Source organism: Pelophylax lessonae, assembly GCF_965119305.1.
Source record: "Pelophylax lessonae genome assembly, chromosome: 12".
Lineage (NCBI taxonomy): Eukaryota > Metazoa > Chordata > Amphibia > Anura > Ranidae > Pelophylax > Pelophylax lessonae.
In genome coordinates this window covers 52949649-52964932 of record NC_138779.1, presented here as the reverse complement: position 1 = coordinate 52964932, position 15284 = coordinate 52949649, and the positions used below count along the sequence as shown (strand labels likewise).

At 44.5% G+C, this 15284-nt stretch overlaps 1 protein-coding gene across 1 annotated transcript; it reads left to right on the top strand.

Annotated features, from left to right (window-relative positions):
• The first annotated feature begins 1262 nt into the window (after positions 1–1262).
• Positions 1263–14528, top strand: DCPS (decapping enzyme, scavenger). The gene is made up of 6 exons (XM_082274270.1): positions 1263–1468; positions 6216–6384; positions 8989–9134; positions 11514–11627; positions 12903–13013; positions 14252–14528. The coding sequence occupies exons 1-6, from the start codon at positions 1289–1291 to the stop codon at positions 14516–14518; spliced, it is 987 nt and encodes a 328-aa protein (XP_082130396.1). The 5' UTR covers positions 1263–1288; the 3' UTR covers positions 14519–14528.
• The last annotated feature ends 756 nt before the right edge of the window (positions 14529–15284 follow it).

The following is a 15284-nucleotide window of genomic DNA, read 5'->3' as shown; positions in this document are numbered from 1 at the left end:
TTGTGGGCAGCGCGCGTGCGCCGCCGGAGGCTCGCTCCTGCTGTTTTCAGTCGGGGAATCGAGTCTGGAGATCCGCCCGCTTGTATAAACAGAGCGGGCGGATCTCCTAAGTGACAGACAGTGACAGATTGCAGGGCTCAGCATAGCTGAACATGCGATCTGTCCCTGTGTCTCTCAGTCACCTCCCCCCACACACGTCAGTAAGCACCAGGCATACATTAACCCCTCCCTCTCCAATAAAATTAACCCCTTCCCTGCCAGTGTCATTTTTACAGTAACAGTGCATATGTATAGCACTGATTACTGTAGTAATGTCACTGGTACCCCCAAAAGTGTCAAAAATATCAGTCAAGGGTCCGATCTGTCCGCCGCAATGTCGCAGTCCCGCAAAAAAAAAAAAAAAAAATCGCAGATCGCCGCCATTACTCGTTAAAAAAAAAAAAACACCAAAAATTACAGAAATCTTTCCCTTTGTTAGTAAACGCAATAACTTTTGCGCAAACCAATCAAAATACGCTTATTGTGATTTTTTTACCAAACATATGTAGCAGAAAACAAATTGGCCAAAAATTAAAAAAAATTTTGATTTTTACATTTTTCATATAAAAAAATGTTAAAAATATTGTTATTTTTTCAAAATAAACGCTCTTTTTTTGTTTATAGCGCAAAAAGTAAAAATCGCACAGGTGATCAAATACCACCAAAAGAAAGCTCTGTTTGTGGGAAAAAAAGGACGTAAATTTCGTTTGGGTACGGCGTCGCACGACCGCGCAATTGTCAGTTAAAGTCGCACAGCGCCGAATCGCAAAAAGTGGCCTGGACGTAAGACAGCAAAATCCTCTAGTGGTAAAGTGGTTAAAAATATTTTTTGCAACAAAAAAAAAAAAACAGCAGTGATTAAATACCAACAAAAGAAAGCTCTATTTGTGTGATAAATGATAAAAAATGTCATATGGGTACATTGTTGTATTACTAAATAATTGTCATTCAAAGTGTGACAACGCTGAGAGCAGATAATTGGCCTGGGCAGGGAAGGTGGAGATAACAGTACAGTAATCATAATTATAGTGCAGCGAACATGTTCCATGCTAGATGGCGCTATTCGCTATCAACGATGGCTTGCAGCTGCAGTATACTGAGTCCATGCTGGAGATAACAGTAATCATAATTATAGTGCAGCGAACATGTTCCATGCTAGATGGCGCTATTCGCTTTCAACGATGGCTTGCAGCTGCAGTATAGCGAATAGGGCATTAGGTGGCGCTAAGCTCTGACCGTACTGCACACAATGGAACACAGTAACACAATGGCGGAGAAGGGAGAGAAGAGGAAGCGGGACGATGAAGCCGAGAATGGCCTCGGGAAGAAAAAGACCTCAGCGGTGGAAGAATTCCCTCTTCCTGGCTTCCGCCTGAGCGCCGTCCTGAGGGAATCTGCGCGAGACAAAACGATTTTTCTTCACGGAAAGGTACGAGGGCGGGAAAACTCACCGACGGGGGACTGTACCACTGCTGCGGAAAGCAGAGGGGGCGCTAGGACCGTACCATTACTCCACTTTGCGGGGGGAGAGAGAAAAGGTTGATTCATGTTTTTCAGAATTTAAGAGTTACAACAATAATACTCTCTATAAGTGGGCAGAAGAAAAGCTCATGAATGTTACATTTCCTTCATATCAGTGCTTTGAAAACCAGTTTGAGAACAGTGAAGTGCATTTAACCACTTGCTGCCCAGGGCACATGTTAGACAATTACTTAGGACCCCCAAACAATACATTTTATGAAAGCAGAGGCCCTGGAAAATAAAATGGTGGTTGTTGCAATTTTTTATGCAGCACGATTTTGCACAGCCGTTTATTAAACGCAAAGTTTCTGGAAAAAATACACTAAATGCATATTATTACATGCAAACACAATAGAATACCCAATTCTTTGGGGTAATATAAAAAAGATAATGCTACATAGTAAATAGCTGCTAAACATATCAAAGTTTAAAGCGATTCTAAATATTTTTTTTTTGTATTAAAATAACATGTCTATACTTACCTGCTCTGTGCAATCGTTTTGCACAGGGCAGCCCCGATCCTCCTCTTCTGGGATCCCCTGCTGGTACTCCTGGCTCCTTCTCTTTATTGGGGCCCCCACAGAAAGCTGCTTCCACTGGGGGCACCCCTGCGCGCTCGCTCCCGAGCCATGCTGCTGCGTCCGTTGAAACAAACAGCAGGACTCAGCCCCGCTCCCATGCAGTGGCGGCTGCTGCTCAAAAATTGGGGGGGGGGGCGGGCGCAAACAGAAAAATTTAATGGGCATTGCTTTGCGGCAAAAAACGCTGTAAAAAAATTGCGTGACTTTGAGATCACAAAAGTGTGAAAGGGGCCTTCAGTAATTAAGGTATAGTGTGCTCCCTTTCAGTGCAGAGAGACCAGCGTGCCCCCTTTCAGTGCAGAGAGACCAGCGTGCCCCCTTTCAATGCAGAGTTCAGCGTGCGTGCCCCCTTCAATGCAGTGACCAGCGTACATGCCCCCTTCAATGCAGTGACCAGCGTACGTGCCCCCTTCAATGCAGTGACCAGCGTACGTGCCCCCTTTCAATGCAATGACCAGCGTACATGCCCCCTTTCAATGCAGTGACCAGCATACATGCCCCCTTTCAATGCATTGACCAGCATACATGCCCCCTTTCAATGCATTGACCAGCATACATGCCCCCTTTCAATGCAGTGACCAGCATACATGCCCCCTTTCAATGCAGTGACCAGCATACATGCCCCCTTTCAATGCAGTGACCAGCATACATGCCCCCTTTCAATGCAATGAACAGCATACATGCCCCCTTCAATGCAGAGTTCAGCGTACATACCCCCTTCAATACAATGAACATTGTGCCGTCACTACCGTGCCCCCATCAATGCAGAGTTCGTTCAAGCCGGACTCCCGGTGGGCGGCTTCTTCTCACTTCGGCGGCGAGTCTTCTCTGGTCCTCCCGCTCCGGCCTCCTCCTCAGCCAATGGCATGGGGTTTGCCATGCGGCCAATCCGGAAGCCGGTATTAGGCCGGCTTCCTGATTGGCCAGGAGGAGGATCGGTGTGACAATAGCAAATTTTCATTCGCTATTGTCACACAATGGGTGGGCTCTGGGCGCACTGCTCTGCGCCCCGGGACCACCCTTTGCATCACCTTATTAGAGCCTCTGGCTTTAATCAGGTGATTTAAAAAAAAAAAAAAAAAACATTAAGCGCCATGTGTCCGGCACCCTGCATGCAGATTAGGGGGCCGGACGCATGGATGGGGGGGGGGGCGGCGTCCTGTATACACCAGCTGCCACTGCTCCCATGTCACAGGATTTGATTGACAGCAGCGGGAGCTGAATCCTGCAATCTGACCGTGCCTGTCACTTAGGAGATCCGCCTGCTTTGTTTACACAAGCGGGTGGATCTCCACACTCGATCCCCGACGATCGGGGAAGAGCGGCGGTGATCACCGCTGCTCCTCCCCTGGCCCGACTCCCGCTGTGACTGAATACAGCGGGAGCGAGCCTCCGGCGGCGCGCGCGTGCCGCTGAGAGAGGGGAGTATCTGGTGACGTAGGTCTACGTCGGCAGATGATAATGAGCCACTGTGCCGCAGTAGCAGCACAGTGAGCAGTGGGAAAGTGATTAATGATAAAGCGGACCACCCGCCATTTAAAATAAATACCGGGGTATGGCAGCTGTTTGCTACCATAACCCCGGTATTTAACGTCAAAGTAGCGATGTAAACACGTGGCGGGCGGTCCGGTCTGTAAGTGGTTAAGAATGAATATTCCAGTTCTGTCATAGGCCTGATTGTGGTCGCTTCTCTTTATGGATAGAACCGCACAAATAAAATATAAAATGACAAGTAATTCTTTATTAATCCATGTTATCCACTTCATTTTACCCCCTTCCTGCCCAGGCCAATTTTCAGCTTTCAGAGCTGTTGCATTTTTAATGACAATTGCGCGGTCATGCAACACTGTACCCAAAGTCAATTTTTATCATTTTGTTCTCACAAATAGAGCTTTCTTTTGGTGGTATCTATTCACCACTGGGTTTTTATTTCATTGCTAAATAAATGAAAAAAGACCAAACATTTTGAAAACCAAAAAACTTTTTTTCTTAGTTTCTGTTATAAAATTTAGCAAATAAATAATCTTTCTTCTTCAATTTAGGCCAAAATGTTTTCTGCTACAATTCGTTGGTAAAAAAAAATACCCCAAAATCAGTGTATATTATTTAGTCTGTAGGAAATTCCACAAACTTTGGGATATATATTTTAAAATTGATCAATCCTGATGTACTGATTGCTGATCTCATTTCTTGAGGACCAGCAAAGTGTTGTTATTTTGAATTGTATTCATTGGGCAATGGAAAGCCAGTGGAGGGATTGGCAGAAAGGGGTGGCGGACACTGAGCAAGGTAGATAAGTAAGGTATGGGTAAGGTAGATGAGTCTGGCAGCAGCATTCATGATGGACTGAAGGGGGGATAGCCTGCAAAAAGGAAGGCCAATGAGGAGGAAGTTGCAAGAGTCGGGGCGAGATAACAAGGGAGTGAATGAGTTGCTTAGTGGTTTCATTAGGGACATATTTAAGGCTCCATTCCCACCTGAGCTTATCGTTTTCAGACTTTTTTTTTTTTTTTGGGCGTTTTTTCAGGCGTTTTTTGCAGGGGTTTGGAGGCAGGCATTGACATCCAACAAAAACGCTGGTAATCTGCCAAATAAGAAGTTCATGTACTTTTTTGAGCTTCAGGCGACAAAACGCTCAGATGTGAACAGGGGCCATTGAAATGAATGGGATTTTGCTTGTTGGGCGTTTGAGACTTCAGAGTTCAGCGTTTTACGAGCTAAACAACGCTCAGGTGTGAACAGGGCCTAAGAGGTATTACGGAGGTAAAGTCTACAAGATTTGGGCAATGATTGGATTTGGGGTGAAAGGAGAGGTCAGAGTCCAGGATTACACCTAGCACCCTGGCCTGAGGGAAGGGGACTGATAGTTGTATTATTGATCTTAATGGAGAAGTCAGGGGAGGGGGCATGAGTGGGGGAACCAGTTATGAACTCGATTTTAGAAGGATTGATTTTGAGGCATGTAAACTGCAGCCTGCAGAAGCTTGGAGGTGCTCCATCTAAACAGAGTACCTAGATGTGAATTAAGTAGGGATGCACCAAAATTTTTGCCCGAAAATGGGCCTATCTCATTTCGGCCGAAAATGGGTTAAAAATGCCGAAATTAATGCCCGCCGTGAGGAAGGAGGAGGGCACAGCGCTGGTTTGAAAAGTCCCGCCTCTGGCCGGCCGCCCGCCTCCCTGTGATGTCCCTACTACTACAATGTGTATGAATGAAGAATGAACTGACCTGACACCGGGCAGGAGGGCGGGCGAGCGGCCGCTAATAGCTATAACTATGTGAGCGCTTCACTTCTCTGTCATGTGGGTATCTCCTCTGACAGGGAAGTGAAGCGCTCATATAGTTATAGCTATTAGCGGCCGCTCGCCCGCCCTCTCGCCCGGTGTGTTAGTTCATTCATGCACAGATCGTAGTAGTAGTGACATCACCGGGAGGCGGGCCGCCAGCCAGAGGAGCGTCTTTTGAATGAAGGACACCGGAGGAGCAGAGTGTCTGACAATAAGGACGCTGAGGCAGGGGGTGGGGGGGAAGCTGAGGCAGTGGGGGGGGGGGGGAGCTGAGGCGAGCTTACCAATGGTATTAGTATTATGCAGCATGAGGGGGTTAATGTATTGCCACTGCTGGTCACTGATGCATTAGTGACCGACCAGTGGCAGTTAATTAACCCCTTTGTGCTGCATTAGTGCAACCAGTATCAGTGCAACCAGTGTTAATTAACACTGATACTGGTTGCACTAATGCAGCACAAAGGGTTAATTAACTGCCACTGGTCGGTCACTAATGCATCAGTGACCAGCAGTGGCAATACATTAACCCCCTGATGCTGCATAATACTAATACCATTGGTAATTAAGTTAACCTCTTGCCAACCCATCACAGTACATATACTGTGACATGGTGGCAGTGACAGGTGTACGTCGCTGCCTGTTGTTGGTGTATGCCCCTCTTCTATCTATTTTAAAATTATTTGGGGAAAAAAGTCATTTTCGGTTTCGGCCCAGAATTATCATTTCGGTGCATCCCTAGAATTAAGTCCTTGTTCCTGAACTGTGCCATGTTCCTTCTGCTTGTAGGTGAGTGGTGAGGGTGAGGCCACGGAAGATGCCGTCGTTATCCTGGAGAGGGCGCCCTTCCATGCTGAATCTGTGTCCAATCTTCTTGGCAACAACCCAGCAATGACAGTGACGCTGAAGAATGACATCTATGGAGTTTACCAGCTGAGCCCTCCTGCAGAGCTAAACGGTGAGCAGAGACTTCCCCTCATAAAGCACACAGTGACCGGTCCTCAGACTGATTTGTTCTAAAAGGAATCTCTTATTAAGCAGAAAGCATGCATGCGAAGCCTCAGATGGAAGCTTCTCTCTCCCGGGGTGAACACTTTTTCTGGGAGCAGAGACTTTGTCACAGCATCAGCTTCACTCCCCCCCCAACAAAGCAGGTTACCTGACTACTGACTGTTACAACCCTGTTGTGTTCCTTAGACTTGTAACTCTGCAAAAGTGTGTGTAACCCTACTACATATTTATTACCAGTTGCAGAGATTACAATTCTCCCTCCGATAATGCCTTCATCTGCTTTTTTTTTTTTTTTTCTGTCCATATGGATGGTGCATCATCCAGGGTCACTATCTACTTTCTGGACTAAGATGCCACAGCCATGTAAATCCTGGTGCCCATGCAATTCTTGGCTTACAAATGCCTGACACAGATCAGCCCCTACGGCAGCCTCTTGCCTTGTGAAATGCTATACATTTACAAAGTTTCAGTCCTGTCACAGAGAGAGGAGAAGCCAATTTGCACCATGTTACTTCACTACCGGTGTGTGGTTTTGCTAGTATCCACGTAAACTTGTTTATCCACCCAGCGAATCCAACGTTTTTCCAGCTGTGACCCTCCGGCTCCATCACCACAAGCCGTGTCCTCCACTGCCATCTTTTTTTCTGAGTTCAGATAGCCACCCCCCTGATAACATACGCCAGCTCTGCCCTTTTTCAGCATCTGTGCATCCTCCTCTGACTCCACAGCCCGACACTCCAGTGAGCCCTGGAGGACGAGAGCAGAAAGTTGATGACTGACAGTCACTGCTCTCTGTTCACTGAAGACCGAGAACTGAGCGATCAGAGGTCGGTGACAACCGATGCGGCTGAGAAGCCACTTGACTGTCATTACAAGAAGCAGAAGGGGATGTTCCCCCCTCCCCACTGCCTTCCGTGGCTCGCCCGGTTCTCCCGTCCCACCGGCGAGACCCGGTCAACCAGCCTGCATGACTGCCAAAGACCCGATTCGGCTCTGATCGGGTCTCTTTGCAAAAACCGTAAGTGATGTCATGAGTGACGTCACTTCCGGGTACTGTCTGGCGCCAATTTAAAAAAAAAAAAATGACAGCATTCAAAACAGCCAAACTTGGTGTTTTAAATGCTTTTCAGTGCAGAGGAGGGGTTTGGGGTCTTTTAGGCTCCATTCACACTAGTACGACTTGTCAGGCGACTTGTGTGCCCTCAAGTCGCCCCAATTTGCTTGTCATAACAAATGCAATGTAAATGAATAAGAGCCATCTTAATATGCACTACTGAAGTCTCTCCGACTTCAGAAAAGGTTCCTGTACTACTTCAAGGCGACCTCTATCCGACTTGTGCCAATAAACTTCAATGGGAGTCGCCTCGAAGTCGGATCCTTATCTTTTGTCAAGCGACTCGTTATCAGACTTTCCAGGAAGAAGGAAAATTAGCCGGGCATTCCCCACATTGCAGCCATGCCTACAGTTCCTATATACTCTCTCTCTCTCTCTCTCTCTATATATATATATATATATATATATATATATATATATATATATATATATATATATAATCTCTACCTGGTCTGTGTGAGTGGCACTGGTGGACACTGATACGTGGCACTGGTGGACACTGATACGTGGCACTGAATCGTGGCACTGGTGGACACTGATACGTGGCACTGGTGGACACATACATGGCACTGTTGGGCAGTGGCACTGGTGGACACTGATACGTGGCACTGGTGGACACTGATACGTGGCACTGGTGGGCAGTGGCACTGGTGGACACTGATACGTGGCACTGGTGGGCACTGGTAATCTCTACCTGGTCTGTGTGAGTGGCACTGGTGGACACAGATAAGTGGCACTGATACGTGGCACTGGTGGACACTGATATGTGGCACTGATACGTGGCACTGGTGGACACTGATACGTGGCACTGGTGGACACTGATACGTGGCACTGGTGGACACTGATATGTGGCACTGAATCGTGGCACTGGTGGACACTGATACGTGGCACTGGTGGACACATACATGGCACTGTTGGGCAGTGGCACTGGTGGACACTGATTCGTGGCACTGGTGGACACTGATTCGTGGCACTGGTGGACACTGATCCGTGGCACTGATTTGTGGCACTGGTGGACACTGATACGTGGCACTGGTGGACACATACATGGCACTGTTGGGCAGTGGCACTGGTGGACACTGATACGTGGCACTGGTGGACACTGATACGTGGCACTGGTGGACACATACATGGCACTGGTGGACACTGATACGTAGCACTGGTGGGCAGTGGCACTGGTGGACACTGATACGTGGCACTGGTGGGCAATGAGGAAATGAGTAAAAAAAAAACAGAAAAGGGGAATTAGGTCACAACTCATATTCTGATTGGCCAAATACAAAGTAGTCTATCATATAAGTCGCTTTAAATAATTCACAAGTCGCGCTGAAGTCGCGGTAAAGTTTTGTGACTTTTGTTAGTGAGTGGTCGATGTGTAAGGTGTTTTTTTTTTTTTTTTTTTATTGTTAATCCTGCTTTTTTTTTTCTTTTATCCAGAAATAAAAACAACAGTTATCAGACCGGCCACAGAAAAGCACATCAAAAAATATCAGCACCAGGAGGTGTACTTGATCCAGGAAACGGGGGAGGATTATAAGAACATCACGTTACCTTTCATAGAGTCTCAGAGCTTTAGCATCCAGGTGAGCAGAGGCTGAAGTCAGCATCTGTATAATATTGTAAACATGCGGGGTCTGGGAATTCACGGACTCCTGCTTGGGCAGTTATAGGTTAGGACAAAAAGGGAATATTAAAGTGTTTGTATAGTCATACAGTGGAGTGGGATAGGATCAAGATTTTTACAGTCTGTGTCTCCACTGAAGAGTTTCGCGCCTGTCACCAGACCAGTAAAGCCGGCCTTAAGTGGATCGAATCTCAGCCGGTTCAGCAAGGACCAGCTAAAATCCAATCCATCTATGAGTAGGCTGGTTATACTGAAGTTGATTCATTGACAGCCTGTCAGATTTTGTGCATGTGATTAATGCTTGGCTATAGCTGCCAGCAGCAATCATTGTGTTTTGCCAGCAGGAAAGACTCCCCAAGGCAGAGCACAATAGCTCTGTGGGATGGATCCCCCCATCAATACTGACCGTGTTAATGGGGGGTGGAATAAAGTGATTTTTAGAAATCAAAAGCCGGCACACGATCGCTCCTTCTTATGAAATTTTATTTTGCACTGAAGCAGTTACAACATCTTGGAAATTCCTCATAGCATACAAAAAATGTAAGAAAATCAAATTTTTATAGAGGCACACAACCCCTGCTGACCAGGGGTGGTGCAATCTTAATTAAAATCAACTGGAAACACCAGGGGAAGAAGAGAAACGAGAACAAAGCAGAGAAAATGGGAATATACACACTGGATTTCAGACAAAATTAACCACATATATGCTGAGACTAAACTGATCACTTCAAAAACAGGTTAATGTCCATTCTGCTATTCATTCCTCTTGGAATTGTCATATTAAGCTTGTGTATCAAGTGATTTTTGCTTGCAGGAAAGAAAACTGCATCATCTATAGCTTGCTTAATAGAGAGGAACTCTTCCAATGGGGTTACCTGTTCTGGTGACAGTTTGAGAGAATTTACGATAATCAAAAAATATAGAAACAAACAAGGGTATATTTGTTGTATGTAAATACTTAATATTAACAAATAAAAAAAAAAAAAAAGCATTTTCGTTTTTATATTTTTCACATAAACAGTGGAATTGAAAAAAAAAAAATAAGGTAGAGGTTTTATAACAGAAGAGAGCCTATTGGTCTGTTCTATAATAAATAGTTGTCCCTGCTTGTTAGCAGTAATTTACACTGAGCTGCACATTGTTTACATGTATGCCACCCTCTCTGTGCTGATGATGGGACTTGCGTGCACATGTGCAGGAGTGACACCAGCGTGGCCCGACCATTATGGTAGCCAAAAAGACTAAACCTAGAAGGGAGACCAGGAGAAGATGGAAGCTTCCATGACAGTGCATCAGCGGAGGGCATCATTTGTGGTAAATACTAGCAAAGTATGGCATAAAGCTCCTCTGGGCCTATTAAAAAAAAAAAAATAATAATTTAACCCAGCTTGGACCAATGTAAATATGTATTATACCTGCCTAATCTTTGTGGAAATTAGAAATCGCTGTTTAGGTGTGGTTAGCAGTGATTGCTGCTAGCTTCCAGGTCCTGTACCAAGAGACTGCCCTGCTGCTTAGTGAGCACAGGAGGCTGCTTGCTTGGCACTGGCGCCATTCAGAGAACACTGCGTTTTCTTAATGAATGAAAAGTCTTCTCTGATTAGACCAGGTTACAGCCCAAACTCTCCACTTCATCTAATCCAGAAAACGTTTTGAGAAAATGCAAAGTGTTGGGATACACTGATTTTCATGCAACATTTTTCTTGAAGCAATGCAGTTCAAATAGTGAAGGTATTCTCCACGTAGTAGATTGTAGTATGCCGGGTTAAGAATGTAGTCCAAAATACACTTTACTAAAGCTAAACTCTTCTTTCCACAATGCCCATTAAGGGTCCAGCCCTCCAAATTTACTGCAAAAAACATACAGGAGGGCACAACTTATCAATGGTAATGTACAAGGTGATTGCGTCGTCCTGTATGGTTTTTGCAGTATGTTGTGTTAAGACAAATGTCCTTCGTCCTTAGTCACATGCAGAGTCAACAGATTACTCTTCAGAAGGTACCCTGTATGCCAGAACAGTCCTGACACGAGAGTCCATGTGGATCCTCAGATTGAAGTGGTTTCCCCTAAGGCCCCGTCTTATCTGTTGACAGTGATGATCCAATATTGTACTGGTGACCATTGTCACCAAGACAGAAAGTGATGGGAAATGCAAAATGTTCGTATTGACACTAGAACAGGAATAAGTGGTAAATCATCCAACGGTGATAAATGTTTTGGTGACAGCTGTCTATGATGGAAATTACCCTAATTTTGGGGAGATTGCCTCTCACTTTGAGGGGTTTTGCGCTAATAGTTTAATATAACTGGGTCTCCTTTCTGGCCTTTGTCTTACAGTGGGTCTATAACATTCTGGAGAAGAAGGCAGAGGCTGACCGCATTGTGTATGAGAACTCGGATCCAGAGAACGGCTTCATCCTCCTCCCTGATTTCAAGTGGAATCAGAAGCAGGTATGTGAACTTAATAGTGATCTACTTGCAGTGTCTCTCTTCATTTCAGGAGACCACTGCTGTTTGCATGTTGCCACACACACAGCTGTTAGCTGCGGTTAGGGACAGATGTCGGAACCTGGATGCAGTCAGGTGCACCGAATCTTGCTGCAGGAATCCAGTACTGCTTGTACCCAGCCTCATGCTCCTGAAGCCTGCCCCAAGAACCTCCTGATATTTTTCACAGTTCTGTCCTTTTCTCTTCCTTGGGATGGACTAGCATTTAGGACAAGCGGCCCCTAGCAGTACAGGAGAGGACACTGTCCTTCTGAGCCCTACAGATGCACATTGTGCTCTCCACTAAGCAGATAATTGAGCGGCTGAGACAGGAAAGAGCATTGCAGCTGCTGAGATCTTCTGTAGGGAGAAGAAATAGCACTGCGCATGTGTGGCGCACAATCCTGTACCACTGGGGAAGGCTTCACACTGTTCACAAAAGGCCTACAGGTATAAGAGGAGCATAAATTAATATTTAGTTTAAATATGCATAGAGTATTTTATTAAAGGTGAAAACTGAACAGCACAGCCCTGATATTACTCTAGTGTGCGTTTGGGGATGCAGCACAACGGTCTATACATGCCCATGGTGGCAATGCCTGAACACACCCAAGCACCTCCCCATCTCCTGATGGCAGGTCTTGATGCAATAAAAGGTACTCAAGAGACTGTAGTGGTAAACCTAACAGGGGAGGTATTGGACAATGCTACTTAAATTTTCCTCTCTCTCCATCCCTCCCTGGGGCACTCAACCCCTTTTATTTTTGTTTTGTCGTTTGTCTTTTTTTCTTAATACTATGTTGGTCTGTGCATATGCATATTCTGTGGGGGCCATTTGGTTTGTGAATTTGTATATATTATGCTATTTTGGATTTGGTTTAGTTTTTTTTTTTATATATAAAAACCCAATAAAAACTTCTTGGAAGAAAAGGTGAGGCTTGATCGACGACTTCAGAACAGTCTATCGGGTTTTTTTGGCATGATAACTGCTGTTGGCTATAGTGGAAGCAGTGATTGTTGTACAATATTCTGAAGGTTGGGAAACCTCCAGCTGTCAGAAAACAATAGAAAAGCGGGAGAGATTCCCCCATCAACACTGACTGTTTTTGAGTGATTTTTGTTTTCCTTCATCGTGGATTGAAGGAAAGAAAATTGCATAAAGTATAAGCCAGCCTTAGAAATACGTTCATTGAAAAGTGCCACAGGTATATAAGACTTAATTTTGTGCTACTTTTCCAGGTTGAAGATTTGTATCTTATAGCTATTTCTCAGAAGAAAGGAATCAAGTCTTTGCGAGATCTCACCGCTGACCATCTGCCATTGCTCAGGAATATCTTTCAGGAAGGAACGGTAAGGAAAAGAATGAGACTTCTGTATTAAATAAAGGATCTGTTTTATGACTTTCAGGGTGCTGAGAGGTTTGTTGACACAGCACTTGTATTTTTCCCCTATGTGTTTTTGCGCAGAGAAGTATTTTTGATTGCACAGCTTATGTTTTTTTTTTTATTTATGTGAGTTTGCACAGAGAAATACTTTGAATGCTTGCATATCTTATGGTCGTTGAATTATTTTTTAATGCATTGTAATATATATTTACATTTTGTCACTTCACAAACACACCATACTTTAGGTGTATTAAAGGGACACACACCAAAAATAGGCAGCGCCATACCCACTTTAAACCTTATATTAATCACTGACTCTGCTATAGTAGTCGCAGTGTGTGAAGCAGATTAAAGTGTATTTCATTTCACTCAATTTCGGTCAATAGCACGGAACATTCTTTTTTTGTTTTATGTTACAAAATAGTCTGATTTTTGTGTGTAAACAAAAACAATATATATGTTAAAGCAAATTTAAACACAATCATGAAAATCCCAGCTTTAATATGTTATTTCAACTAATTTTTAAATATTTTAAAATGTGCAACATATAAAATGAATCCCTAGTGATCTTGTCATGAAGTTTCTTGTTTAGGCATTTCCTGTTATAGGGGGGACATCTTCTGCCCTTTTCTCTGTTATTTTCTGGGCTGTTACCCTACGAGCTTCCAATGAAGAATACAAGTAGCAACATGCGTCACGTAAGCATGGACCACTGCTGTTACTATCACAAAACCCCCCTCAGAAATACCTTGCAGTAATCACTTCAATGCATGAAGACTGCAAGTGGCTGCAAATCGGCAGTAAGAGATCAGCAGCCCTGAGATATATTATGGAGGAGCTAATGCTGCATATAGTTTATACAGTACACCTAGAAGTTGCATCTGTTAGTGAAGGTAATAGTTTATTTGGGCTATCTTAGCTTAAAATAAGTATTTTAAGGCTCAGTAAACACGGATTCAACCTTAAAAAGATTGAAAATCATTTTTATATTGACATAAACATGTTAAAGCCTTTATGAGATTTTAGTTATTGGATTTACTGTACAATTGACTTAGGAACTTTCAGTGAACTCATTAGAAAAAGTTTTTTTTTTTTTATTTATATTTCATAATTCTTTAAAAAGAATAGATGTTGGTGATTTTGCCACTTGTATATACCTGTAGAAGGGTTGATCTGAATTTCAGGGATGTCTCTGTGTTTTAGGAAGCTATTGTGAAACGTTATGGCCTCCAGGGAAACAAGCTCAGGATATATCTGCACTACCAGCCGTCATACTACCACCTGCATGTACATTTCACTGCGTTGGGACATGACGCTCCTGGGACCACTGTGGAAAGGGCCCACTTACTTTCCGATGTTATCCAGAACCTAGAGATGAACTCTCAATATTATGAGACCCGAACACTAACCTATGCACTACGGGAAGATGAAGCACTGCTGAAGCGTTTTAAAGATTCTGGAAAGTGCTAAATGAATTTTTACCAACAACGTTTAATGTTTTTTAAGTTGAAGAGGATACCCCCACCCTTCTAGTTTTTTGTGTCAATACATTTTTTTATTAAACATATTTTGTAAAGTGCAATGACAGTCATTTTGTTTCACTTTATTTTTCTTGTTGAATGAATGTTTTTATTAATAAAGTTTTAATAAAGTACTTTTAAACACAATCCCTAAGTATCATTTAACGGTTTCCTGTCCGACCACTATAGGTAAATGCCCAGGACAAGTACTGTTTTTGGGGGACGCACCCGTATGTCGTCCTGCTCGCACGCCCTTGGGGTGCACAGCTGCATGATCTAGATTAGGGGTCCTCAAACTACGGCCCGCTTCAGAAAAGGGTGGACCCGGGGCGCAGAGCACTGTGCCCTAGCCCACCCATTTGTGTGACAATAGCGAATGAAAATTCGCTATTGTCACATGGATCCTCCTCCTGGCCAATCAGATTGGCCAAAAGGCGAACCCATGCCATTGGCCGAGGAGGAGGAGGCGGGAGGACTCGAGGAGACGCAGGGGACTGAGGAGAAGCCGCCCGCCACTGCAGGTAAGTGCACTGGTCTCTTCTGGCAGTTTCTGCACGCTGGTCGCTTTGCATTGAAAGGGGGCATGCTGTGGTCACTCTGGCATTGAAAAGGGGCACGCTGTGGTTGCTTTGCATTGAAAGGGGGCATGATGTGGTCACTCTGGCATTGAAAGGGGGCACAATGTGGTCACTCTGGCATTGAAAGGGGGCACGCTG